General features: G+C 62.7%; 1 protein-coding gene across 5 annotated transcripts; it reads left to right on the plus strand.

The window, feature by feature from the left end:
- The first annotated feature begins 374 nt into the window (after positions 1-374).
- Positions 375-26783, plus strand: SH2B2 (SH2B adaptor protein 2). Of its 5 annotated transcripts, none has more exons than XM_068910601.1 (9): positions 375-426; positions 12136-13023; positions 16589-16690; positions 18710-18801; positions 21253-21347; positions 21957-22145; positions 22401-22594; positions 23713-23884; positions 24313-26783. In XM_068910601.1, exons 2-9 carry the CDS (start codon positions 12163-12165, stop codon positions 24627-24629), a joined length of 2022 nt encoding a protein of 673 aa, XP_068766702.1. In that variant the 5' UTR covers positions 375-426; positions 12136-12162; the 3' UTR covers positions 24630-26783. The 5 variants fall into 5 exon arrangements, with proteins under 5 accessions (XP_068766702.1, XP_068766699.1, XP_068766700.1 ...); XM_068910598.1 differs by lacking the exon at positions 375-426 and adding an exon at positions 1371-1495; XM_068910599.1 differs by lacking the exon at positions 375-426 and adding an exon at positions 4301-7735.
- Positions 26784-27464: the final 681 nt, after the last annotated feature.

The raw sequence follows: 27464 nt of genomic DNA on the forward strand, positions 1-27464 counted from the left end.
GCAGCACCTCGTGCGAGCGGCGAGGGCCAGATCCGGCCGCCGCGGGAAGGCGTGGGGGTCACCGCCAAAAAAAACACCGACCAGCAGAAGAAATGCATGCCCGGGGGGTTGGCGGGGGGGGGGGGAAAGGACACGTAACCCCTTGCCAGGCCGTGGGGGTGCCCCGCGGGGACACGCCGCCCCGGCGGAGGCGGTGCGGGTCCGCGTCGCCCTCCGTGCGGAGCGCAGCGGAGCGCAGCGCCGGGGGGTGCGGAGCCCCCGCCGCGCCGGGGCCGGGGCCGGGCGGGGCCCTTTAAAGCGGCGGCGGGGGGCGGAGCGGGGAGGCGGCGCTGCCGGCGGGGCGCGGGGGGCGGCCGGGCAGTGCCGGCCCGCCGGCAGCCGCGCCGGGCGCACGGAGCGGGGGGCGCCGCGGGGGCAGCGCGCCGGGTAAGCGCATCCTCCGCTGCCGCAGCGCGCTGGCGGGGAGGCTCCCGGGTTTTTTTTTTGGTTTTTTTTTTTTGTTTTTTTTTGGGGGGGGGGTGTATTTCCATCCTGTCTTTTTTACAGCCGGAGGAGGAGGGGGAAGGTCTGCTTTTGCCGGGGGGCCCTTTTGCGGGGTAGGCTCCCCCCCCCTCTTGGGGGCTCTGTGCTCCCCCCCCCACACACACACGCACCCCGCTAGGTTTGGGGAGGGTCGCGCCCCGGAGCGGGGCGGCGAGGGGGGGGGGGTTTCCTGCGGGAAGCGGCGGGTGGGTGGAGCCGGGGCTGCCCGTACACCCCCCCCCCCCAATCCCCGCCGCTGCCGCGGCCCCGAGGGGACGGGACCCCCCCCCCACTCCCGCGGGGCTCGGGGCGGGGGGGCGGCGGCGAGCAGCGCTGCTCCCGCAGGCGCGGCGGGGCGGGGGGGGCCGGGCAGCGGCGGCCGCCGGGGCAGGTGCCGGGCGGCCGCTGCTGCCGCCGCTTAGCGGGACCCCGCGGGGCTGGGCGCGGGGTGGTGCCCCCCGCGGCAGGTCCGGGGTGCGAGTTGCTTTCGGGTGCTTTGCCGTTACCTCGGGGCAAGTGGTTTTGTCCCCCCCCGGCCCCGGCCAGCCCGGTGCCGGGAAGGGCTGAGCGACCCGGCGTGCTGCCGCGCTGCGCTCCGGCGAGAGCCCTGGGGCAGCTGCGCCTCCTCGGCTCCCTCGGTGGAGCCGCTCGTTGATTTACGTCGTGTGAAGGCCTTCGGAAAGCGCAGGGACTTTCTCTGTGGCCCTGCCATTTATCTCCAGCTTCTGCTGAGGGTCAGGCTCAAGTACAGCAGAACAGCGCCATGGGGATGAGACGTGTTTTCAGAAGAGGGTTTGGGGATGACTGCACTCACGCTGGGGCTCGGCTGTCAAAAATTTGCGTTCCAGGCCCCTCTGAGTCGGTCTGGCCCCTCGTTCCCGTGTAGAAGTTCATCCTTTGAGCTACGCGCTTGGCCTGGAAGAACCTCGCTGCTGGCTCCTTGGGGACCCTCTGAACTGCAACGGGAGAGGAGGTAAAACGGCTCTCTCCACCCAGCACCCTGCCCCAAACCCACGGACGCACCCTCTTCCCTTTGCTGTCACTACTTCTTTGAGCGGTTTCCTCCAACCCCTCCTCTTTTGGGGGGGAAGGAAGATAATATTTTTCTTTCAGAGAGGCAGAGTAATTGAGTCTGTGCATTTGGGGCTTGTGCTTCTAAAGGGGGATTGTGCTCCTCAGTGACCGAGGCTCCTCTGAAAAGGTCAGCCCTGCTGCCCCGGGGCTGCCGGTTATCACGTTTGCAAAGACAGGTGGTTGTACATTGCCAGGAAATGTGCTTAGATGAAATCCCGAGCGGTGTCAGCCCTTCCCCTCTCTTACATTCCTTGGTGTTGCTTCACAGTGCTGGTCTGCTGGTGTAACGCTGCATCGAACCCCGGGGTGGCAGTTGAATAACTTCTTTCAAAAAAAAAAAAAAAAAAGTTGCATAATTCTGTAATTCTTGCTGAGACGCTCCAGACTGTTGACACGCGCTTGAAGTCCATGTGTTTGTGCCTGCCAGCCTGTGCCGTCTCTCACCTGAAGCAAGATGGCAAGTTCCCCTGTGTCGTTGAGCAGGAATGTTTGGTGTCCCCTGTCCTGCTCCTTGTGTCTTGGCATGGTGGGGCATGGCTTTTGGGGTTGAAATTGCTGGTAAGGGTGCAGTGGTTGCTTGACTCTAGGGTTACCTCTTTTGGCTGCTCCTCTTGACCTTCAGGGCCGTCCCTTCCTCTCCTGGGCTCCAGAAGTGTCTCGTGCTCCCTCAGGGCACAGTTGTCTTGTCCAACCTCCTCCTGTCTCAATAGTTCTTCCTCCTTGGATGCAAATTGCTATCTCTTCCTGTTTAGTTGAGGTCATTGCTGGCTAAGGTCCTATCTTGTCTTCCTCCTCCTCCTCGTCTTCTTCCTCTTGGGTCAGGCTGAGAAAACTGGTGATGGCTGCATATCTGCTGCGTTTGCTGAATCAGGCCCTGTCTGGGCTGTCCTAGGAGATGATGCTGGCTTTGCTGGTCTTCTCCATCCTAAAGACCATTGCAGCTGGTTCTCCTGGTGCTCCCCTGCCGTTGATACTGTTACTCTTGGTCCTACTGGCATGCAGGTGGCTTCTTTCCTCGCTCTGTGGGCTGGCCAGTCACAGGATCCCCAGCCTGGCGTTGGGCGGGACTTCCAAAGCTCTGACGCGAGTTGACTTCAGGCAGGACCTTAGCTTGTGGTTGTTCTCCCCGGGGCGCAGGGCCTGTCTGTGCCTCATTTGCTGCCGTCGCGATGTGCTCGTGGGGAAGCTCCTGGGGGGATGCGGGCACGTCCCGGCAGCCGAGGGGCCGCGCTTGCTGGCGTGTCGTCGGAGGGCTCAGGGAAACAGCACGGCAAGTCCTGCTCCCCGAAGAAACGTGCTGGCCGTGCCTGGCTGGGGGACCCGGTGGGGTGGCAGGAGCCCGGCAGGGCTGGGCACTGCGTCGTTCCCCTTTCCTGCGCGTCCCGTGGGTGCCCGAGGGCTGCGTATCCGCAGCTCCTGCTGTGGGACGGGGAGCCCGTGGGAGAGGGGTTGGAGGAGGGTGCTGTGGCAGCCTTGGAGACCTCGTGCCTGGCTCAGTGCTTTGCTTCTGGTGTGAGCTGGAAGGGCAGCCTGGCAGAGCCGGCTCGGAGGGCCTGTGGTGCTGGGAGCCCTTAGTTTACTCCCTTCGGCTCCCAGGAACTGCGGGCTTGCATCCCAGCCGCCTCCGTGGGCAGAAGGGAGGCTGAGGGGTTATTGCTAACGGGAAAACCCTGCGTCCCAGACGTTATTTTTGCTATAGGGAAAACTGAAACACTCGGAGCACCCGCTCGCTCTGGGAGCGCCCCGCGCCGCTGGTGCGAGGTCCTGGGCCAGCCCTGCCTTGCCGTGGGCCCGCGTTTCCTTAGGGCTCTGTCCTTTTCCTCAGTGGCTGCCAAGCGCGGGCTGCACAATAAATAAGTAGAAAGTAAAAGGTGAGTCTAGCGACAAGCCCTTGCTCCTGCAGGTCTCCCTTCTGCTGCCTGCTTTTTCAGGAGACTCCACCAACTTTGGCTGCAGATCAATAAGAAAAGGCAGCAGCTAGGGGCCGGGCTGCCGTGTCCCTTGGGAGCACCCCTGAGCGCGGGAGCGGGGCTCGTCGGCTGCACGGTCTCCTCTGCCCGTATCCCGCCTCTCACCTGCAGCCGACCTGGCTGCTGAGATGCAAAACCGCTTCTGCAGGGGCTTCCCAGCCCGGCCGGGCTCGCGCGTTCCTGCGCGCCCGGCGGCGCGGGTGGATGAGGCACCGGCGCGAGGCTGCTCCTGGGGTCCCGTCGGGAAGAGCAGCGTTTTGGTCCCGGCAGCGTTTGGCCCGTGAGACCCTGGGGCTGGAGAGGGGCTGCCGGGGCACCGCGTGAGGAGGGAGGGTGGTGGGCTCGGGCTGGCCGGGACGCGGCCCATCCTTGCCGCGCCGCACGTGCGAAGTGCTGTGCGCCAGGGAGCTCCCTGCGACAGCAGAAGCCAACGGAGCGTTTGAGGCTGGATCCTTGGCCAGGGGTTATAGCAGTAACCGGGTGGCTTTGGCATTGGCTGTTCGAGGTGGATTTTTGAAACCTACTGGAATTTTTTACAAGGTGTTTTCCTTAATACACCACTTAAGCAATTAGCGATGACTGTCGAAGTCCCAGGCAACGTGCTGGGTAGAACTGAATTTCCCTAGCTCGGATGCTGTTAGGCAGCAGTTTAACGTTATTTGCAGGCGGGTATGAGACAGTGATGCGTGTGGGGAATTGTATCTGCAGTGTAAAAAACGCACGGAGGAAAAGGTAAAACAGACCCATGTAACTTTATGCCATGTTTATTATGTGCCATAATTGAAAAGCAGTCTTGGGGCTTTTTTTCGCCTTCCTTTCCCCTAATGCAGGGGGAAGTCCCTAGCTGTGACCTGAGACTCTGAAGCCCGTAGGCGTCATCCCTGATTGCCCAGGCAAGGGTCCCGCAGCGCTCCTGCGGCTGGTTTTACGCCACAGGGCTTTTCGTTATGCCTCCTTCGCTCCCGGTTTCGGGCGCCTTCGGTGGCGGCGAGGTGCCGTGGCTGAACGACCTGTCGTTTTGCGTGGCCGAGTCTAAGCAGCGTCAGCGTTTCTTCGCCTCGTGCCCGCCGGTCCTGTGCGAGCGGGTGCAGGTGGACAGCACCGAGGTATCTTTTTCCGTGGTTAATGTGTAACGGGTGTGCGTGCACACCAGGACACGCCGCTGCCTCCTGCCAGGTGACGTCCGGAGCTGCCCTCCTGCCGCAGAAGGTCCCCGCGCCCCGCTCGCTGCGATCCCAGCTGGGACGCGGAGGCGCAAGCCGCTTCAGGAGAGCGGCGAGCCCAGCAGAGGACGGTTTCGCTGAGGGGTGGGAGGAAATCCAGGCTTAGCGAGGGAAACACGAGATCCCTCGGCTGGGGATGCGGCTCCTGACGCTCCTCCTGGGAGACTCTGCTATTGTGGTGTTTAAAAATAGACTTTGCGCTGGTTAATCTTCTGCAGGAAGCTCGGAGCGGAGGCAGGCGGGCGAGGTGGCACCCAGGAAAGGGAAAGGAAGGTGGTCTCTTGCCTCCTTGGCCAAAACCTCTTTTTTTTTCAAAAAACGGCTTGTTCTTGTCTTGTTGGGGGATGTTGGTGGGGTTTTATTTCCAAACATAGCCCGTTTCCTCTGTGTGGGCCGCGTTCGCAACGCCCGGCTGTAGCGATGCTCTGCAGAGCGTCCCGTCACTGCGTGCCCATGGGGATCGTGCCGCCGTTCGGCTGACAGGCGCCCGGGGCCCCCTCCGAGGGCTGGGGCTCAGGCCCCGTGAGGTCCCTCATCAGGGTCTTTGTGCCCCGTGTATCCCGATCATGATGGTCCAGCACCGCGTATGGGCTGGCAGGGTGGAGTTACTCTGGGGAGCTGTCTAAGATCCGGGGAACCGGTCTGTGACCTCGTCTCTGTTTTCCAGCAGCTGTTAGCGTGGGGAGTAAAATGCACGAGCGCTCCGGGGTGGAGATCGGGCGGGAGGGAGAGCCGCAGCCCTGCAATATGGAGTTAGAGTGGTGCAAAATGGAGAAAATGCCAGATTTTGCTGGGGGGCTGTCACGTATCGGAGCTCTGCCTAGGTGATCTCTGCAGACTGCTGCAGGTGGGAGCCACCCCGTGAACGGGGCTCCAGGATGCAGAGTCTGTTGGCGTCCGTGTCCCCACGGCACGCGGGGTCCCGGTGGGAGCAGGGCCCTGGCACCGGGCTGTCCCACAGCGAGATGCCGCCTGCCACGCTGGAGGGATTTTGGGGTTTTTTAATTAGGTTTTGTTCTCCCGAAGATATCGACCCATCAGGATTTTGTGCTGTATAACCACAGTGCCTGAGCAGGAGGCCAAGCTGAGAAACCAGCTGCCTTCCTACCCGCCCCCGCCGTGCAGGACTGGGCAGCAAAACCCTGCCCTGGAAAACGGTCATCCCAGCGCCTGGCTTCCCCAGGGCTGTGCGGGAGCCTGCCAAGGTGCCTGTTCTTTATGAGCACAGACGTGGGATGAGCTGTGCCGATGGTCTGTCATCGGGAGACCTCCCTCCATAGGAGGTACCCAGAACGATACAGCTGTGCCGTGACTCCAAGCGCTCCTCCAGAGTTGAGCAGATGTTCCCTTGGCCGGCGAGGCGAGGGCCGCGCGCGGGTGAAGGACTCGCCCCGTCGCTGTCGGCTCCGTTCGCTGTCCTCCGTGAAGGCGTCCGGCCGTATCTGTTCTGCAGACGCCTTTAGGGCGAGCTCTGGGAATCGCGGCTGGAGAGAGACGTGCGCCTGGGAGTCCTTCCCGTCCTCCATCCCACCCCGCGTGCTAGGCTTTCCTGGGGGAAGGCAGAAGTTCGGCAGGCAGATAACGCCCTGGAGTCCGCGACCGTGAGCTGATGGACTGTCGATGGGTCCTCCTGTGTCTGCTATTATTATTTTTAATTAATGATTCGTTGACCGGGCTGTCGTTGGCCACCTCCACGGAGCTGCTCCCCTGTCGTCGCTGTCGTGGGAGAGCGCCCGGCTCCGCCGTCCGCCTTCGGCCGTGGGTCTGGCCGTGGCGGCGTCCCCGCTGGGAGACGGGGAGGCCGCTGGAGGATGAGCAGCCGTCTTACCGCTTTGGTCTCTCCGCTGTTGGCCGGGGCGGCAGGGCTGCTCGCTGGTTTGGGAGCGTTTGCTCTGCAAGCTGCTCCCGCTGCAGCCGTGGCTGGAGGATTCGCTAATCGGGCAGCGGATAAAGACCTGAGAAGCCTTTTCACTCCGGACAAACGTTTTCCAGGCTCCAGATGACAGGAGGGCCCTTTAGTGCGTCTGGGCAGCGAGTCAAAGCACGCATTTAATGGGAGACTGGTTCAAGGCAGGTGGTTTGACCATTAAATTTGAGGCCAAAATGCTGTTCAATTAATATTTTAGTGGGATGGACAGTAAATGAGGGGAAGAAAGATTGTTTCCATTTCTATCTGATTCAGACAACCGGTCTGATTTTAAAGGGCTGTAGAGTATAAATAGTATCTAGAGCAATAAAGATTAGTTAGAGCAATAAACTTCTCCCGTCCCACCCCTGCGGTGGGGATGGGAAGTGGGTCTGGAGGAACTGGTAGCAAGCACATGCGGATAGCGTTTTTCCCCCCCCCCATGTCTTCCTCTTCCCCAAATCAGCCTGCGTGCACGTGGGCGGGCTGGGCAGCGGCTGCGGTCCCCGGGCGTCCCCCCTGCCCGGTCCGGCTGCCTCTCGGGTCCCCTGCCGCCGAGGGGACGGCGGGCCGCGCAGAGCTGCCGAGCGGGGATGCCTCGCCTCGTGACTCGAGGATCTCCCTTCGCCGAGCGCGTGGGAGGCGTCTGAGCTCATCTGCTTTTTCGGGGGAGGTAGCAGCTGTCTGGGTTTCTCCGCGTCCGCCGTGCGGTCCGAGCCCCGGCGCGCCGGGGGGCTTGGATCGGCCCTGCGGTGGGTGCTCCTGGCTCCTGCTCGACCGGAGAAATCCCCCCCTGCGCCGCCGCATGCTCTCTCTTGCGCTTCTGCTGACAGTTTATATTTCGTTTCTTCTTGAGGTCGGGAGCTTGCTTTGACTTTCAGATCTTTCTGCTCGTCCGTGCAGACACGCGTCCGCAGCGCGCAGGATCCATCGTCGCAGCGTGTCGGGAGGCCTTGTGCCAGCAGCGCTGCCGGCAGCTGCCTCTCGCCTGCTCTTGCACCCGGGCTTTCCACTCGGTTGGTCTCCGGAAATCCATATATGTGTGTATTTTTTTTTTCTTCCCTTTTCTTAAAACCTTGAATTACTTTCCCAAATGACAGCAGCAGCGGGGCCCTGCTCGGCCCGGAGAGATGTTTGGCGACTAGCTGGCACGTGGCTTAGGAGCCCAACGGCAGAAGTCCACACCGGCCTGATGTCTCGGTTTCTGCTTTATGTGGCCACACAGCTTCCCTCTGGGAACAGACCTCCTCAACTTTTCTCTTAATTATTATTTTACTTTTTATTCTAGGCTGGAAGTGGTCTTTGAGCTTGTTTTATCTCTCCTTTTGTGTAACGCAGGCCAGGGCTGCTGCGCCGGTGGTTGAGTCGGCAGGTAGCACCTACGACAGGGTCCATCCTCCTTGGAAAGGTGCCTGGGAACGTGCTGTGCCCTTTGGAAAGCCGGGCTGGAAGCAAATCGCCCTTGGTTGGGGCGGGGGGGAACAGTGTAGGTTTGCTGCTTGTTGTCATCCTGACTTCCACCGCTCCGCCGGCGGCGGTTGTCTGCGGCACAACGAGTTATTTTGAGGAGTGGGGCAGCACGGCGGGCATGGAGGGGAGCGGAGGCCCGGAGACGAAAGGTAAATCTGCCGAGATGATCAGGAGCCGGCTTCTCGCGGGGATCGGCGAGGGGCGGCGGGAACCCGAGCGGTGCTAGCGATTCCCCTCGAAGGACCTGCCGAGGTCTCCTCCCCTCCAGGCTTTACTTGCATGAGCTGGCCTTATGCAGGCTGTCATCCCCGTGCTGATGGAAGGGAAACGCTGCGACGCCTCTGGGCGCGCGTCTCTCCGAATTTCCAAGTCTCGTGCGGTGGCTGCGTGCTGGGGTGTTTTTGTCTGGGTGGGGTTTTTTTAAGTGTCATTTTTGCCTCCCGCTGAGCCTCTTGCATCTTGGCTTGGTGTCCCGCGTTCACCGGTGGCAGGCCCCGTCGGCAGGGACCGTCGCTCCCGCTCCGTGTCCCCCGGGGGGATGGACGGGTGGCCCCGGGGCACGGCTGGAGCTGGCGAGGGGGCGTCCGTCGTGCGTCGTGAGCTGCTGCGCTTCCCTGGCTTCCCCCTCCTGCAAGCGTGCTCGCTCCGTTCCCGGCTTGGTCCACAGTGGCAGACTCTCTTTTTATCTCCTCTTTTCCTCCCTGAGGCTCGCTGTCCCTCGCCCCTTGTTTGAGGCTGTGGGCAGCCCGAGAGCTGCGTCCGCGAAGTTGAAAGCGGAAGGGAAGCGGCTGCCGCTGCGAGCGGAGCCTCTACGGTCGCTGCGTGGTGGTGGGTGGCTGGGTGAGAATAGCGTTTGCTGGCCTGGTAACAAACGGCGCTGCGTTTTCCTGCCGTCTCGGGGGAAACGGAGACACCGCTCTTAGACGGCGGGGACGCGGCCCTTCCCCGCCGGGAGAGCGGCGCAGGCTGCGCGGCCGCCCCTTCGGGGCTCCCCCTCCGCTGTCCCCGCGCGGCCGGCTAAGCCCTGGCTCCGGCGAAGCGGGACCGAGCCTCCGCCACCGATTGGCGCGGGGCTGGACCTCCGCCAGCGGGACGCCGGCGCTCGGCCCCCGGCTGCGGGACAGAGGGGCCAACGCGGTCCCACGCCGGCGCGAGCAAACCTGCTGGCGGAGACGGCTCGGGGAGGAGGAGGAGGAAGGGGAAAGGCAATACCGTGCCGGGGGGGATGCAGAGGAGTCCCCCGCAGCGCTGCCCCCAGCTCACCCTGCGGACCCTTCTCCTAAATCTGGTTTTTGCACTCATGCCCAGTTTCCAGGGCTGGCTTGGTAGAGAGCTTTTTGTTTTATTTATTTAATTTTAAGTCTCTCCCTGCTCCTGGAGGCCTGAGAGCCACCTCCAAGGTGGTGGTTTTATCCCTGCGTTGCTCCTCGTGCTCTATGGGTTTGGAAACCGGTGGGTTTGGGGGCTGGAGAAGGAGGAGCAGGTTCGCGTGGTCCGTGATGCTGCCCCCGTCCCTTGGGTTGTGCCCATCCCCTGACCGGCGGCTGGTGGTTGGTCGTGCGAGCTGCTGGCAAGCTCCTGCAGTGATTTATTAGTAGGAATAGTCAACTTTCCCACGCCGAGGAGCTTCGCTGTGAACGGAGAACGTCAGCATCTAGGGGAATTGTCCATGCCTCCAGGTAGCCTGGCCACCCCCCAGGGGCCCTGCCCGTGACAAAGGTGTCCCCAGGCCGGGTCGGTGGCTGGCACGAGGCGCTGCCTCTCCCTGCCTTAGTGCCGCAAAGAAGCGCTGAAAGCATGGGGCAAGTCAGGTCTCCGGGCGAAGAGAGGAGCCCCGGGCCGTTCCCCGAGGACACGAGCCCCGCGCTGTCCCCTCCTGCCCTCCCAGCGCCTGTGCGGGGCTCCGCCGCAAGGGAGCCTCGGGGGTCTGCGCGCAAGCGGGGCCCCTAAAGCAAGCTGCCGAGACAAGACACGAGCAATATGAATCCCCAAGGCGAATCCCCTTCGGCTCCTCCGGGCAGGGAGTCCTTAGTGGTTTTACGAGGAATCGATAATGCTTTGCATGGTCATAATCATAAAACAAGATCAGTTTATGGCTGCTGCCAGGGCAAAGTTTTTTCCAGCGGATGAGGAGGACCTACACAAAAACACTTTCCCCAAAGCGTTTCCCTGCTCCGACGCTTTGGTTCTCTCGGCGCCTCCGCGGGGTGCCCAACCTGCTGGGGACAAATGTCGTGGCGGGGACGCAGGAGGGGAGAAACGAGCCGCCTCCGTGCGATGCCGCGGCCGCTTCCCGCCAGCGGGCTCCAAGTCTGGGCCAGGCGAATGGATAATTCACTTCCCGGCAGGTCCGCGTCCCCCCGAAGGGTGGGCTCGGGGAGGACAGCGGGGAGAACAACCTGCTTTGGGGCTGCTGCAGCCTCCGGTCCCTTCGTGCCCGCTGTGCCTCTTGTTTCTGAGGTTATCTGGACATCTTTGCGTGATTAAATCGAGACAGCCCTTCCTGTGTGGTTGTGGGGAAGAGCTGTTGCAAGCCTGGTGGAGGGGGGTTTGTCCCAAAGCGGGACCTCATCTCCTCCATCGCAAGATGGGCTGGAGGTCTTTTGGGATGGGATCTCCATCTGCTGGGGTTTGCTTGGAGGGTGCTAACCCTGCTCTCCGAGTTGTAAGGTACCTGCTCCCCGGCCTGAAAATCACCTTAATTTAGCGTCAGCCTCGTGTTTCAGCGTCCGTGCAGCTGGCAGGCGCCGGGCTCGGCGCCGTTCTGCGGGCGGGAGCGGCGGGGCCCTGCCCCGGGCTGCGCCGCGGAGGCGAGGTCCGGTGTTTCCGGCTTTCCCGCGCGCGGGGACCAGGCGACCTCTTGAATCCCGGCCGCGAGGGGCTGGGGGCTCTGCTCGCCGCAGCTCCGTCAGCGAGGACCGAGACCCAGCCCGGCTCGGGACTCGTGTTCTCACGGCAGCTCTTCCACCCGGACCTCTGCTCGCTTTCAGCCGGGAGCGATGTTCCTGCCGCGTTGGGCGGGAATGAAAAAAAAAAAAAAACCACAGGGTGTTTTTTTGCTAGTTCTCCCCGCAAGGACGGTGGGTTTCACCCCTCTTCTTCCAGGCGGTGGTGGAGGAGGGCGGGCGACTCGCCCGCGGTGGCTGCAGGGGCCGGCGGGAGAGCGGAGGCGAGAGGCCAGCAGCCGCCTTAGGCTTCTCCAGCCCGAGGTTAAGGCAGCTCCCGATTTAGCCCTGCAAAACAGCACTTCCCTCTGCCCGTCTCCTGCGGCCCCGTCGCGGAGCCCGCTTCCCCTCGGGCGGCCCCGCGGAAGGATGCTCTCCGGCAAAAGCAGAAGCGCTGCTGGAGCCCGCCGGCGCCCGAAGGGGAACCCCGCACCGGCAGAGGGGAAGCGCGTTTCTTTCAAGCCTGGCCGAGGTGCTTTTTTAGGGGGAAATAAGTGGCTTTGGGTAGTTTGGTGTGCGGGCTCTGCCTTCGCCGTAGGCCGCCGGCTCTGCGCGCGAAAGCTGGTGCCCTGTTGGGTTTTTTTTGGGGGGGGGGGGTCGAAGCGAGCGCTGCCGCCTTGGCTCGTCCCCCGCGCAGCCCCGCTGAGACGCGCTGCCGCCTGACCGCTCGGCCCGGCCGCCCCGAGGGCCTGGGCTGCGTTTGGACACCGGGAGGAGATACCTCCTGGAGTTCCCGCTGGTCTTCGTTTTCTGCCCCCGTGATGGTGGGCAGGGGCCTCACCGGCCGAAGGGGCAGCGCGGGAAGAAAACCGCGTAACGCGTGACCACGTTTCGTGTAAACGGGGAAAAGCCAAAGCCGCGGGGGGGGGACGGACGACTGGGAGCCCCCTTCCCTGGGAGCCGCCCAGGAGCGCAGGCCGAGGGGAGGGCGACGCCGGGTGCAGCTCTCGGCCCCGTGCGCGGCGGGTAGGGCGGCCGTGCCGGAGCCCCCGGCGCTAACCCCCGTCTCCGGTTTGCCTCCGCAGCCCGCCGGCAGGTGGAATGGGGCAGTCATGAACGGCGATGCCCTCTGCCAGGAGCCCTCCTCGCCACTCCCCGACTGGCGGGAGTTCTGCGAGCTGCACGCCCAGGCGGCCGCCGTCGACTTCGCCCAGAAGTTCTGCCAGTTCCTGAAGGAAAACCCCCACTACGACACCCCCGGCGCCGAGGCCTCCTTCTCCCACCACTTTGCGGCCAACTTCTTGGACATCTTCAGCCTGGAGGTCAGCCGGGTGTTCGTGTCCGACTCGCCCACCAAGTACAACATCGTGCCCTTTGTGGGGCTGCAGAACTGCCACGTGCCCTACGGGCGAGACGTCGCCCAGAGGAAAGAGGAGACCTCCATGGAGTCACTGGAGAGCATGGACCACCCCCTGGGTGCCCACAGGTACCTGAGCCCGTCGCAGCAGGCGCAAGCACGCAAGGTGTCCTCCTACGGCCAGTCCCGCAGCTCAGAGGATGTGTCTGTCCATGCCACCTCCAAGCCCAAGTTCAAGAAGGGCTTCTCACTGAGGAACATGAGCTTGTGTGTGGTGGATGGCGTGAAGGAGATGTGGCATCGGAAGTCCTCCCCGGAGCCGGGCGCCGAGGCCGTGCAAAGTGGCAGGAGGGCCGAGAAGGAGCCGTGGCCGGCGGGGAGCAAGGAGCATAGCGACCCCCGGGAGAAATGGACCCACAAGCTGCGGCTTTCCAAGGCGCAGTCCTCCAAGGTGGAGCTGGTGGACATCCAGAGGGAGGGGACCCTCCGCTACATGGTGGCCGACGACACGAACTGTGTGGGGAGCTCGCAGTGGCAGAAGTGCCGCCTGCTGCTCAGGAAGGCGGTGAAGGTGGAAGGGGAGAGGTTCCTGCTGGAGTTTTACGTCCCTCCGAAGGTAAGTCCCAAGCCAGCTCCCTGCGAGGAGCCTCCTTGCTCAGCACCCTGCTCGGTCGGCTCCGCGGGGACACAGCTCCCGCGTTCATAGCTGTCGCGCTCCTCGGTCCTCGGCGAAGGGTTTTCAGGTGACAGTGGTTCTTCAGCTCTTGGCGTTGTCCTGGAGGATGATTCTCCTTCCCCGTTTCAAGGTGGTTTAGCGTCCTCCAGGTCTTGGTCCTCTGGTCAGTGAGATGTCACCTGGTGCTTGCGCTTATCCTCCTGTGCCGAGCTCCTCCGTGTCGTGTCTGCTGGCTTTTCTCCGCCGCTGGTTTTCTCAGCATTTGAGCAGCAGTTACAGTTTCTTCAAGGTGGGTTTTTCCCCCCACCCCGGCTCCTGCGCTGGGATGAAACCCAGCTCTGGTCTGTGAGTGACGGGGCCGAGGCCTTCGAAACCGCTCCCCTGGGAAAGCCCCGGCTGCTGCCGTTGGCGCTGGCTGCGGCCGCTTCGCCCCTGCGTGCTGCTGGGCAGCGCCAGGCTTCGTCCATCCGGCGCTGAAACTTTCTTCGTGTTTTCAATCTCAGTGGGTCACTAGTCCACTTTCCGAAAGCTTTTTTTTTCCTTTCGAAATAAACCCTTTGGGATAACTCTGCACCTGCAAGGTGCCCCTCCGGCAGGGCTCTTTAGTAACGGAGCCAAAAAGCGCCCGTGCCGTCCTGCGCCGGCAGCGCTCGGCTGAGCGTCGCTACCACGGGCTGGTTTTGCAGCTCACCTCCCAGGCAGTCTCGGCTATCTATCCTCCCGCGCAGAGAAGCGCCTATTATTGGCGTTAACATCCGTGATACCGCTTTTCCTTGCCTGCATCTGCTGGAATCTCAACGAAAGCATCCAAACCAGTTTTCCCCGCGGGCGGCTCTGGGCTGCAAGGAGCACGCGTTTCCTCTGGGCGCCTCCCTTCCCGCCGCCGTCTCGCCCCCGCCACCTTGGCAGATGACGCAGGGAAATATCGTCCCCTTTCCTCCTGGGGGAAAGGCTGGGCGGCGGAACGGTTTGCCCAAGAAACGTGCCTTAGGCATAAGGGGATTCGCCTTCGACCTCCGAAAGCTCCCCCTTCGCGCCGCGAGAGCACCTTGCTCTGGGGATGAGCAAAAGGACGCGCTGCGCCGCCCAGCCCTTACCTGCGCCGACGCCGCGCTCGCGCCCGTTACGCCTTGCGCGTCCTCATCTTTGCACAGCACCGTGCAAATATTAAGCGATTCCCCTGGGGTTTTTACCAGCTGTCTGTGCTGGTAATGAAATCTCAGGTTATTTAAATACTTAGGGAAGAAAACAAAAAAAATCTCATTTACTTTTCTCCAGGATTTTACCGTTTGTATTTCGGGCTGCAGCAGCGAAGCCGGGCTGGTGCGAGCCCTTGCGCTGGGCAGCCGCAGAGCCAGGGCCGCGGCTCGGTGCAGGTTTCTCCGTTGGGCCCGGTGTGCTTCGAACCCCGTGTTTGGTAGAGAGATGGTGTCGCGCATCGCGCGTAGGGGCAGCAGAATATTTCGTATTGTAAAAAGGGCTTTCTGCTTTTACAAGGCCAAAACGAAGCTTGGCACTGGTGGTGTTAGTCCATGCCTTTTCTCCCCCACCTGGTCCTCTCTTCTCTCCCATGAGAGTACAAATTACGAGTCTAAACTCAAGCATGTCGTCCAGAGAAGCCCTGAGCCCGTCCGTATAGCGTACATCCCTGCTAGCTGGCTCCGGCGTCTCCCGAAGCCGGGGAACCTGCCTCTCCCTGGGGACGCGTCTGAAACCGAGCTGGAAGAAAACCCCCCGCGTCCGCAGCAGGACGCACGGAAAATCCATTAGGGCGAAAGCGTCCTGGGTGTCGTCAAACAAGCGGAAGATCTTGTTTCCCTTCACCGGCTCCGCAGCGCCCGGGCGGCCGTGCCGCTGTGTTTTGCTGCCCCGGGCCTTTCTCGGAAGTGGGGACGCGGGGGACGCGGGGTTTGGGTGGGAGCAGGGCTTGCGAGCCCGGGGCGCACCCACGCGGCGATGAACTCAGGTTAAAATGGAACGAGAGCCGCTCTTAAAACATTCAAGAGATTGCTCAGAGGGTTTTTTTAAATGTATGTTGATTTGCCTCTTAAAAAAAAAATCAATTTCAAGATGACTTTATGATAACTTTTAGGAAAATAGTCTCTTTTCTTATAATTACACCCCTCCTAGTCTTCAGTTTACATTTCCTTCTCCTCTCAACCCATCTTTCTTTTCATCTGGCAAATGCTCCAGCTTTAAAAGCAGCGCCGTTCTTGCACAGCTGGAGGGAAATGGCTTTTTGCTTGAGGAGCCCAGAGCTTTGTGTTTGCATAGGTCCTACAAAAAACATGGTCATGTTTTTAAATTTCCTTAGCGAATTACTTCTTCAGCGCCGCTTTGCCCGGAAGCGATACGCCAGGTTAGCCGTCGGCGCGGGTTCGCTGCCTGGTGCCTTGAAGGAGGATACGTTGCTGGCTGCCGCTGCTCCCAGAACGCGTCTCCAAAACGTCCCCGCGGCTCCGGACAGCGCCTGGGCGCAGGAAAAGGCGGTTCCTGTTCTGCTTCTCTGACTGATTTGGGGTTTTTCCCAAAATGGGAACCGAGCCTTTGGCGACCTGCAGCCCCAGCGCTCGTCGCCAGCCCTGTCCCAGGGCCACGCACCGGCGGCGTTGGGTACGGGCGGTCTTGGGCGGCGGAGGCTCGTCTCCGTTCCCCAGCCGTCGCCTCGCTCCGAATCCCCCCGCCGCCGCCGCGAGGGCTGCGGCTCCGCGGGTCCCCCAGGCACCTTTGCGGGGATTTGCGAGAATTAATGCCGGGGTCTGGGGAAAAGCTGCTCGATTTTGCAGCCTCCTCCCTGCTTGCTCCTCGGCCACCGGGCAGGCGTCTGGGCTGCGTTGGGTCGGTCGGGGCTCGAGCTGCCCCGGCACTGTCCCCCCCCCCACCCTGGACACTCACTTTTCTTTATTTAAAAAAAAATATAATTCCTTGCGCAGATAAGGCTGGTGGGTCTTAATTAGCACGGTGGGGTCATCGACTGAAAGGCTGCTGCGGCGCTGGGTGCACAGGGCACCCTTGGGTGCTGCCGCCTCCCCTCCACCCGCCCTTGCCGGCTCCGGCTCCCCGTGCCGGGTGTTAAACGCTCCCCCATCGGATAGCGGTATTGTCCCACGGCGTATCTTAACAACGAGAGGGTTTAAAAGGAGAGAAGTAAGCGGTCTTGGCAGAGCTGGGATGTCAGCGCGTGCTGAAATGAGGAAGCGGTTTGGCAGTTAAATGCACCAACGCCCCTGTCTTCCACCGGGCCTTCTCTTGGCTTGATTAAAAGAGCTCGGAGTTATCGGGCACGTGAGGGAAATCAATGCTTTTCTTTTCTTTTTTTTTTTCCTTCTTCTTCTTTTTTTTCCCCTCTGTAATAACTGTGCGGGCCGCGGGGAGCTCCCGCCTGGCCGGGAGCTGCGCCGGGCTGTCCTCTGGCAGAGCGTGATGCGACGGCACGCTTTTTTTTGTCTTTTTTTTTCTTTTCCCCCCTCCTTAAAACTTATCGCTCTGCGTTAATTTTTTGCAGGCTTCCAAACCAAAGGTGAGCGTCCCGCTGTCGGCGATCATCGAGGTGCGGACGACCATGCCCTTGGAGATGCCCGACAAAGACAACACCTTCGTGCTGAAGGTAAGGGCAGGATCGCGCCCTCGCGCCGGGGGTCCCGCCTGCGCCGCGGGGATACGCCTCGGCGGTTGCCCAAGCGCGTTGGCTCCCCGCGGCTTGCTTTGCATCCCGGGCGCTGCTCTCGGGGCCGCAGCCTGCCCTGGAACGGTCCGAACGGCAGCGAGCCCGGCGGTGTCCTTGCCGCGCTGGTCTCGCGGCCGCCGGCCCGACCGGCCGCGGGTGTCGGGAGACCGGGCTGCGACGCGGTTCAGGCCGTCTCTTTCCAAGGCGCCGGCGCTGATTTGACGAGCTCGTTTGAAATCTCGCCTCGTCCCTGGCAACTCGGGGTCATCCGCGAACGTGTGAGGCGTCCTCTCTTTGCTTTGTGCTAGCCGTTAACGGCAAGTAGCACATCCGAGACAGAGTCCTCGACGTTAAGGCTGCCGCTGGCCACGTCCCTCCCCGCTGGGGGTTAACCGGCGGTAACGGTTCAGCAGCTGCGTGGGATCGGGTTTTTCTTCATCCCCCTACGAGAGTTTCCTCCGGACTGTGCTTCCCTACCATATCACGCCTGTCCGTGCCAGAAGCGTCGCTGACGCCGAGGATATGACGTTGTTGGCTTCTCCCCGTCGCCCAGCTCTGGGGCTGTTGCAGAGGACAACTGGATCGGTTGGATGGGACTTGGTCTCGGCAGATCGCGGCTGGCTGGGATTCAGCTCCCTCTTGTTTTCTGCATGCTGCTCTGGGGTCGCGCTCCCTCCCTCAGCCCTTCCCTTAAATACCCCGGGGGGAAATGCATCGATCTGCAAGTGCCTGATTGACCTAGGTACCCTCTAACCTGTGCTTCCCTCATTTTGGCCAGAGCACTTACCCCCTTCCCGGGGTTAATTGATTGCGATTGATCCTTTTAGCCCGGCACAGTGCAAAAAAAGGCATTAAACACTTGGGCTCCCTTTGCATCACCTGCTCCCCCGTTCCTGCTGATCCCCCAGTCCTTTGCCCTTCCTCTCATCAACATGTCCGCAGAATACTTCTGTGTTGTTCTTGACGTCCCATGTTAATTGTGTCTCGCTTTCTGCGCTGGCCCTTTTCGCCAGGATCCTGGTTTTTGCATTCCTCCGTTGCTGGCCGGGCACGCGGAGGAGGTGGGCAGCCCGGTCTCCCCCAGCTGGCGTCGTGATTTCTTCTTGGAAAGCCTGAGAAGCTGCTATGCTCCGTTAAATAAAACGGGTGGAGGGGTCCTCGACGCCTCTGCCCGGGGCAGGCTCGCTCCATCGCAGCCCCGGCCCGGGGCTCGGCTCCCTGCCCGCCCTGTTTATTTTCAGGGCAATGATTCAGTTGTATGTGATTAATTTAATTTGCTAGGAGGTTGTCTCAGCTGGCAACGCGATACCCACCCTGAGTCAGGGCTGCCGCGCCGGTTAAGTAACGGATTGTGTAACACGTTTGGGAGGGACGGAGCGGGGAAAGCCTGCCGGAGGCGCTGAACTTTGCACGGGGCGATTTCGGAGTCCCTCTGCCCTGGTGTCGGTGTCCGTGCCCTGCTGCCGGGCTGCTGACGTCTGTGCTTCTGGTGCTCCCTTTGCCCGGAGAGGCCGGCTCCTTGGGTCCTGCGGTTACACGGGGCTCCCGGCTCCGTTGCGTTCTGACTTGTTTTATTTTTTTCCCGCTGAAGTGGGCTTCTCTCCCACCCTGCTGGAGAGAAAGGCTGGGAAATCAGAAGCCTCCTGGACCAGCAGGCCAAAAAAGAGAGCCCACGGGAGAGGGTTGAGACTCCCGGGTTTAGGGATCTGGTGGGATTTCTGCGCACTGGGAGACGCAGCAGGGTGCTGACATGCTGCTCGTGCAGAGCCAGTTTTCGGGGAGGTTCTCGGGACCCCCTCGCCGCGCGGGCAGGGTCCTTCAACCCGCGTCCGGTGGCACTGTTTAACGGCGGTGGGCGATGCGGGGGACTTGGCTCGCGCCGCGTGATGAGGTCCGCTTTGCCTCCCCGCCGGCGGCTCCCCGGCGGGCACTGACGGTCCTGTCCCGCCTTGCCTGCAGGTGGAGAACGGCGCGGAGTATATCCTGGAGACCATCGACTCCCTCCAGAAGCACTCCTGGGTGGCGGACATCCAAGACTGCATCGACCCCGGGTAAGGCCGGTGGGAGGGAGCTGCTCGGCCGGGCCGGTGCTCCCTGCGCCGCGGGGCCGGGCTACGTACGTGCCAGGGGCTGCAGGGCCGTGCTCGGACCTCCTGCGGTAGGAAGGCGCCGAGCACAGATCACCCTCCAGCCGTCACCTCTGCCTTGCCGGGTTGGTGGGACGTGATCCTGACCAGGGGAGATGGGGCCCCTCGCTGCCCGCTCCCCACATTCGGATCCCCCTGGGGGCTGCAGGGCGAGGGATCCCTTTGCGTGCAGGACATCTCTGCCGTAAGATGCTTGTTTTAAGGAAAACCACTTTGTTACAGTAGGCAAAAAGCTCCTCGAGGCTGGTCTGGGCATCCAGGGCCCAGAGACATGCTTTCAGGGCTGTAGACCACCAGGTTGGGAGAGACACCAGCTGACACTGGTTTTGCTACTAAAATTACTGCAGAAAATCCTTAACTCATTTCAGCAGAAGTCTGGAGGCAAAGTGAGCAGCCTTTACGTGCCAAAGGGGCGGCCTTGCCGAGCCGGCAGCCTGCTGTCCCGTCCCTGCTCCTCGTCTCCTTGGCCTGCCGCGGGCAGGTGACCGAGAGCTCCAGCCCTCCTGGGCGACGCTCCGAGCACCAACCCGCTGAAGCTTTTATGCTACATCTTAGCTATTTTCCATGCCCGTTTGTAGTCCAGCATCCACAGTACGTTTGAGATTCTGCTGGCTTAAACCCCTGTCTTTGCGTTTACATGGTGGTGGTGGTGGTGGTAACGCTACCGTTAGCGTTGCAATGAGCCTTGCCCACCATGGGATGTCCGGTAGCGGCACCCAGCCTTCCCAGCGGAGCAGCTCCTTCCTGTTCCCCCCGCGACAGCCGAGATAACCGGCACGCAGGCAGGCCAGGCCCGGGAGCGCGGTGCGGGGGGAGACGCGTGGCCGCAGCAGGACTCGGGGGACGTGCATTAGGGAGGTTCTCCCACCCGGAGCTGCTGCCGTCCAGATGGCTCGGAAAAGCCCGAGTCCCTGGTGACCAGGGACAGCCGTCGCTTTCTCCTACCCCTCTCACAGCCCCCTGCGTGCCGGGGAAACCCCCAGCTCTGCCCTTTTTGGCATGGCTTTGGAAAAGTGAGATTAGCCAAAAAATGAGGTGTCCAAGCTGTAAAAGTGAAAAATTCAAGCAAATGCAGAAAAGGAGCTTAGCTAGGCCCCCCCGGCTGGCTTCGTCCCCCGCTTCCACCCGGAGAGGCCCCATTCGGACAGTACGCGTGTGCCTTTCGGATGCTATGTGGCCTTTTTCTCCAAGTGCCTGCTTTGGTGCCGGTTGTGCAGAAGGGGCAGAGCGCCTTGGCCGTGCTCGCCGGGCCGGCGGCAGAAGTTGCCCAGCAGTCTTCAGCGGCGCAACCGGCCCGAGCCTGGTATCGCCCTGCTCCACGCAGCCTCTTGTCCTTGTATGTTTGCTTAGCACCCAGCACAATCCCGCTTTAGCCTCCGGACATGACTGTAAAGTAAATAATAATGAACTCTAAAGCAAATAATAATGAGCTGCTTAATACACTGACACACACACACGCGGTGCCAAGAACGAATTTTCATTCGGCTCCCGCGTGCGGCGCTTGAGCCTTTTGCCAAGGACTCCGAGCTGAAACCTCTGCGTAAGCGCCCTGTCAATGGATTTTCTGCAGAGCTCGGTCGGTTTTGGTTTTCTTCCCCCCCCCCCCTCCTTTTTTTCTTCCCCAAACGGTTGCAGTTGAATGACTCCCAATGGCTGATTCACTTACTGGTCGCTAAATAATTCAGCAGCTCCCTCGTGAGCCATTACTGCTAACACAGCCTGCTTCCTCGGCTGCCTGCAAACACGTGTCCGCTGTTAAGCAAGAGTAACCGAGCCTGCCGCGAGCGTCTGCCGGCAGCAGCGGGGCTCTCGGCGGCAGCCACCGGGCTAAAAATAGGACGTGCAGCAAGCGTGACTTCTTGCATAAGACCGATGCAGAAGCGCACGGGCAGCAGGGCAGGCGCGCGGGCAGCCAGCGAGTTAGTCCGGCCGCGGCTGTTTCATGCAGCCGTCGGGCTGGGATCGTCCTCCGCGCAGGCTAGCCTGGCCTGGAGGGCTTTTCACACCGAAAGGAAGTGCTTAGTGTCCCCGCCGTAACTTCTCGCCCCTAAAAAGACCTGTATTGTTTTGATGGACGTTTTTCAAGCTACCGTGATGAGCCCTGGCAGCAGATGCCTCTGCTCTGCCTTTTGGTGCTGCGGGGACTTTCTGTCTCCGCCGGCAGGAAGAGATTAGCGGCCGAGCTGTGACCTGCAGGCTCAGATGAGAGCGTGGAGCTGAATTGCACTGCAACGGTGACGGGTGGTCAAAAACATCCCCGTTGCATGGCTGCGAGCAGAGACGCCCCGTCGGCCGGGCGCGTGGCTGCAGCGTGCCAGCCGGCGTGCAACCGTCCGCTGTGTGCTCTCCTCCCAGGGACAGCGGGGACGACATCGAGCTCGCCGCCTGCGCGCAGGGAGCCTGCCTGCCGGGCAGGGTGTCCTCCTGCAGCTGCGAATTTCTGGCTGACGGTAAGGGTGTCTGGAAAAACAAAGATCCCCAGAAACGTCCCCGTGGGAGGGTGGGCGTCTCTGCATGTCAGCTCTCGTTTGAGCAGCCAGATCCTCTTGGCGACGGCAGGAGGGAGCCTGAACCATGGCAAGTACCGTGTGCCATAGGGATGGGTCTTCCTCTGTCCATCAGCTCCCTCACCCCTGGCCTGACAGCCAGGTAGGGTGGCTCCCGGCCCTGGGGAGGTGGCCCACCCCTGCTGAAGACTCCTACACGGGTGCGTGTAGGAAATGGAGCCTCCAGCTCCAAGCAATGGGGGTCTCCGGGCACCAGTGAGACGTCGAGCTCCATCTGCCCACCCTTGTCCCCATGGCTGACCGAGGCACGGCCGTGCCAGGGTCTCGCCCACCGCAGCCACGCTGGTTCCCTGGGAAGGAAACCCAGCGCAAGCTGCGGACAGGTCTCCACCGGCTCCCGCCAGACCCCTGCGCTGGGCTGAGATACTTTGGAGAGCCGGAGGGTCGCTCCTGCACATGCGGTGTCCTTCGGAGCAGGTAGCTCTGAGCCTTGTCCCGCGACCGTGGGAGACACTGAGCCGTGAACACGTCCCTCTGCGAATTCCCTTCCAGATGCGCACAGGCCGCCGGACAGATGTGCCATGCCCAGCGCTCACAACGCCACCTCTGCCGCCGCCACTGTCGTCACTGCGCCCCACGGCCGGGCCAGGGACTCGGCGGGGGAGCTGCTGGCCCACGTCCCGCTGGAGAGCTTCCTGCAGACGCTGGAGCTGCCCAGCGCCGCCGGCGGGCAGCCGGCAGGTACTTGGGCAGGGGCCAGGCTGCCGGACACGGCCCCGTCGCTGTGCCGGCATGAAACGCTGCTCCTGAGCCAAACAGGGGGTTTGGGAGGGTGAGTTGGGGAGGAAGAAGAGCTGGGAGCGGGGAAGGCTGGAGCTATCCCCTCCGCTGCCCCCGGGCTAGGCGCTGCGTCGAGGTGGTGCCTGCTCTGGGTCAAGGCAGCCCCGTTCTTGCTCTCTCTCTCTCTCCTTAAAATCCTTTTGTCCTCGCGGCCAGGGGAGGATAGCGAGGCAGAAGCGGAGATCAACCTCTCCGACTTCCCCTGGTTTCACGGGACTCTGTCGCGGATCAAGGCGGCTCAGCTGGTGCTGTTCGGGGGCGCCAGGAGCCACGGCTTGTTCGTCATCCGGCAGAGCGAAACGCGGCCGGGGGAATACGTGCTGACCTTCAACTTCCAGGGGAAAGCCAAGGTGGGTGCTGCCGACTTCTCAACAAATAGTTCGTGGGATCAGCGCCCGGCCAAGCCCTGCGCCGGGTGCTGTCGCGCGTGGCATCGCTGCCAGGCGGCTCCCGGGAGGGAGGGAGCCCTGGTTGCCCCCGGCTTGCCTGGAGCTGGCTTTTGGCTCTGCTTACGGGGCAGCGGCAGAGCTGCCTGCCTGCTCCAAGGGGAGGGCGTTTGCTTGGGGGATGCAACCATCCAGAGCCGAAAGGTGTTAGACGGAGCTGAAATCCGGAAGCCGGGCAGGCGGCATGAGCGAGAAGCGCTGGGATGCTGCAGCCAGCTGGGATAGTGAGGAAAGGGACTGGAGACATTCATGCACTGCGTTATCCAGGAGAGACGGTGCGTGTCCCATCCCTGCAGGAGCAAGGACACGATCCCAAGGCACATAAGGGCCTCGTAGGCATGAGCCAGGGAGATGCGGGTGAGCCGGCGGGGAGGCACAGGGCGGCGCGGTGACGCGGCTCCGTGAGCAGGCAGGCGTGCCGCCGAGGTGCCGATCGGGCTGTCCCGCGGCTCGGCCTCGCTGCTGGGCCCCTGCCGCAGCGCCAGCGGTGAGCGGCTGCCCCCCGGCAGGGGCCGGCCCCCCCGGCCCTGCCCTCGCTCCGCCAGAGCCCTCGGCGCCGCTCAGCCCCTTTCCCGGCCGGCTGGGCGCCGGACGTGGCGTCGGGCATCCGCGCGAGCCTCTGCGCGGTCTGGCGTGCCACCGCCTGCCCTCGCCTCTGCCTGCGCCAGGGCGCAATGTGCATGCGTGCACGATAAAAACCCAAAGCGATGGGGTTTTGTAGCGGGTCTCTTTTTTTTTTTTTTTTTTTAATCAGAGGGCACGCGCTGCAGGGGCTGCTCAGGGAGGCTCTTTGCGCCCTAGGATTGCAGCGCCCACCCTGCGACAAGCCAAATGGTTGCAGCAGGGGAGGCTGGCATCCGGCGCTCGGCCCCGGCGGGTGGCGTGCATCGCCCGCCGCGTGCCTCGAATTCGCAGGCAGCCAGAGGCTGGAGCGTCGCGGAGAGGCGCCGAGCGGCTCGCGGCCGGCCGGGCTGCCGCTGGGCGCCGAGCGGCCGCTCAGCCTCTCGCCTCCTGCCCTGCAGCACCTGCGGCTGTCGCTGAACGAGAGCGGGCAGTGCCACGTGCAGCACCTCTGGTTCCAGACCATCTTCGACATGCTGCGCCACTTCCACAGCCACCCCATCCCGCTCGAGTCGGGCGGCGCCGCCGACATCACGCTCCGCAGCTACGTGGCGGCCCCGAGCCCGCTGGCCGGTAGGTGCCGGGGAAGGGGGACGGGTGGTGGGGCTTGGACGGGGAAAGAGGGTTTTGCTGTTGCATGAACTCCCGCCGGGCACCCCAAAGCGCTGAGCAAAAGCAGGCGGCGACGCTGCCCGGCTCCCCACGGGCAGGGGCGGCCGCCGGGCTGCGGCGGGGGCTGGCACGTCCCTGGCTGTGCCCGTCACCACCACCCCCCGGCTCTGGCAGGAGAGGGTCAGAGGGGTCTGCCTGGCTCCCGCGGATGCGGGGAGAGGGTCGGGGAAGCAGAGGGTCAGGGGGAGATTGCAAAAGGGAGAGGGTCAGCAAGGGGGAGGGTTGGCGAGGGAGAGGATGGGGAGGGAGCGGGCGAAGGAGAGGTGCTGCCCGGCGCCCTGGCGGCGTTCGGGCTGCGGGGGGGGATCGAGCTTGCGCCTCCCTTGCAGACGCCGGTCCCCCGCCGGCCCCGGCCTCGCAGCAGCCGGGCTGCTGGCCCGACCCGCCGGCCCCACACTACTTCTGCAGCGCGGCCCCCGCCGGGCCCCCGGCCCCGCCGCCCGCCGAGGGGGTGGCCGCGGCCCCCGCCGCCGCCGGCCCCCCGCCCTACCACCGCCTGGAGGGTGCCCTCGGCGCCCGGAGCCGCAGCGAGAGCACCGAGCGCCGGCCGGAGCCCCCCGCCGCCGCCAGCGCCGAGGACTACCACGAGGCCGACGGCGCCCGGAGCCGGACCCGGGCGGTGGAGAACCAGTACTCCTTCTACTGACCCCAAGGCCGGGGCTCGCCGGCCGGGGACCAGCCGCCCCGCGGGTGCCCCGTCCCCCCGAGCCGCTCTCGCCGTCTCCGCCTGCCGCCACCAGCGACCCGGCAGCGAGCTGCTCCTCGCTGCCCGCCGCTTCGGGGAGCGACGGCTGCGGCGGGCGACGTCCCGGCTGGAGCCGGCGCCGTCCCGCGCTCGGGGCTAGGAGGTGACAGCGTCCGTGCCACGCGGGAGCCTGCAGAGCTTGCGGCGCCGTCCCGCTCCCTCCCGGCCCCAGGAGCTCGCCGGGGCCGAGCAGGGCTCCCGGGGGTGCTCGTCCCGGGCCAGCCCTGCAAAGCCTCAGGGTGCTCCTTCCAAGCACCTCGGCGCGGTGCCGTGGGGCGAGAGCGCGGCCGATGCCCTCGACGCGGCTGCCGTCCGCCCAGGCCTGCAAACGAGCCGCTGCAGACCGGCTTCCCGAGGCCCCGGGTGGGTCTGAGGAAGGTGTTTCCCCCTCTCCGCCAGATTTCTCCCCCGGGTGAACGTCCCCCGCTCGAGGAAGGCTTTTCCTGCTCTCCTGCCATTTCTGTTCCTTCGTCCTGTCCCTCCTTGCTGGAGCTACAGAAAGTCCCTGAATAACTCCTCTCATCCTCCTCGCTCTTCCTTGGGTTTTCAAACCTAAGCTCTCTGCAAGGGTGTCGGCTCAGCCTCGTGCCTTTTTGCTGCCGTGGCTAGGCAATAATCTCCATCCCTCGATGGCAAGCCTGGAAAAACAGGCCAGCGAGCCCACGTTGCATGAGCGGCCTGGTGGCAGAGGCGGTGGGCAGGTGCTCGGCTGGGCTCCCCAGAAATGAAAACACTACGGATCTTCAATAGCTGCTTTTGAAGATTTTTTTTTTGTTTTTCTTATAGAAAGTGAAATGCCCAGGAGGAGCGAGAGGAAGGGGGCTGCTTCCAGGCGCGTTAACAGCTAAACGAGTCGGGGGGGTCAGGTCAGGTTGACTGTGTGGTCAGCCGGGATTTCCCTCCCCGGTGGCTAACGCGCCCCCCGGGCAGAGGGCCGACCGGCAGGGGTAAACCCAGCCGGCAGTCGGCTTTCGTAGCGGCACGGCTCTCAGGAGGGACCGGGCGCTGCAGCGGCAGTGACAGCTGTCAGTGCTTTCCCTCTGGGTCTCTCAAGCCCTTACGGGTGGTTTTACAGGCCAGGATGCTTACGGGGATTGTTTGCTTCCCGCGGGACGAGAGACCCTCCTAAAGGGCAGAGACTTTGCTTGCAGACAGCAGTGGCGCATCCCTGCCAGTTTGCCTCTTACCCACCGCGGGGGGCTTGGAGACGTGGTGGGTCTCGGTGCACAGCAGAGCCCACCACCGCCACGGGACAGACGTCCTCTTGTGTAGCTGTGCCCAGCTGGAAGGGACCCCCGAGGGCAAAGAGGGCATGAGCAGAGCCAGAATCTGGCTCAAGACCTCTTAAATTTGCCTGGAGAGTTGTTCCGTTGGGCAGTTTTGGGTTGGGCTTTTTTTTTTAGGTGCCTTCTTCCCCGAGCTAGCAAAACATGTGCCCAGCTCTCCTGCCTGAGCCACTTGTCTCTCCCCCTTCGCGAGGGCAGGGAACATGTCTTGGAGGCTCCTTGCCTCTCCCGCCACATAAGAGCTGCCGTTGCAGCAGGGTGGGTGTGCGGGCCACAGTGAGGAGGAGGGCTGGCAGGTCTCATTCCTGCAGCAGATGCCACCTTCACCCCAATACGCAGCTATTGCGGCTGGCTGCGGTATGAGCCCTTGCTCGGCACAGCTACCTGGCTTGGAGATGCCCAGAGGAGCCTGCGCAGCTATCGGGACGCTACTGAGCACTGCAGGAAGAGGCCAGATGCTCTTGGTCGGTGTGTTTAACATGGACCTGCTTCCTTCATGCACACATGGCAAACGGGGGGAGCACCGGATGCGGCACAGACATCATCACCCTTGGTCTTCTCCAAGGTCCCAACAGGCCAGATGGTTGTGGATGGGAGCGCTGCCTTAGAGACCTTTGTGTGTTGGCTGCTTTTTCATCTTCTGCGCCGCAGGATAGGAAAAGGAGGGGGAAGCAACGATCTGCAAGCAAAAATGTTAATTTGTAAATAGGGGAGAGTCTGGAAGAGTTTACTGTGCTGTAGAATAAATTAATTTTATTTTAAAAAGTGACTTGCTAAACAAATGGAGAACTTGAGTTCCAGTTTTAAAATAAAACCACTTGCAAAAAGGACAGCACGTTAACAAGAGCTTGGGCCTTTCCTGGATTGGCTATGTGACAAAAGAGAAGAGAGCATGGGTCGCATGTGTGTAGACCCCTTCATCTCGAGGCAGCCGCAGCAGGGCTCAGACCACCTTTCCCCAGCGGAGCTGGTCCAGCGCACCGGGGGCAGAGCAGAGGGGTAGTTTTGTCCCTGCGAAGTGGAGGCTGGTGGGGGAACGCGTGCAGGCTGCACGGGGCAGGGTCGCACGCTGCGTGTGCCTGCGCACCCGCCTCTCGCAAGGGGAAGCAGCGCTGTCCCCAGACCCCAGCTGCCCTGCCGGGAAGACCAGCCCGGCAGCCTGCGTTGCGGCACCTGTGATCACAGGAGCTGTCGTTTCTCTTCTTCCCTCCGACTAGCAGACTCCCGCTGGGCTGGCCACGGTGGTCCCACTGCCAGCTCCCTTCCTGGCAGTGCCCCGCGCGCTCGTCCCGCAGCATGGCAGTGGGTGGATGCATCTCCTCTCCGCCTGGTCTGTTATTTTCTTTGGTTTGTCACTAGTGAAGTTGACCCAGAAGCAGACACCAACGTAGATAATACTGAATTAGCAGCCGTGCGGAGCGAAGATGCTCCTCCCTTGCCGAAGGCCCGT

This window comes from Struthio camelus, chromosome 16 (genome assembly GCF_040807025.1).
Source record: "Struthio camelus isolate bStrCam1 chromosome 16, bStrCam1.hap1, whole genome shotgun sequence".
In the NCBI taxonomy this organism is placed as follows: domain Eukaryota; kingdom Metazoa; phylum Chordata; class Aves; order Struthioniformes; family Struthionidae; genus Struthio; species Struthio camelus.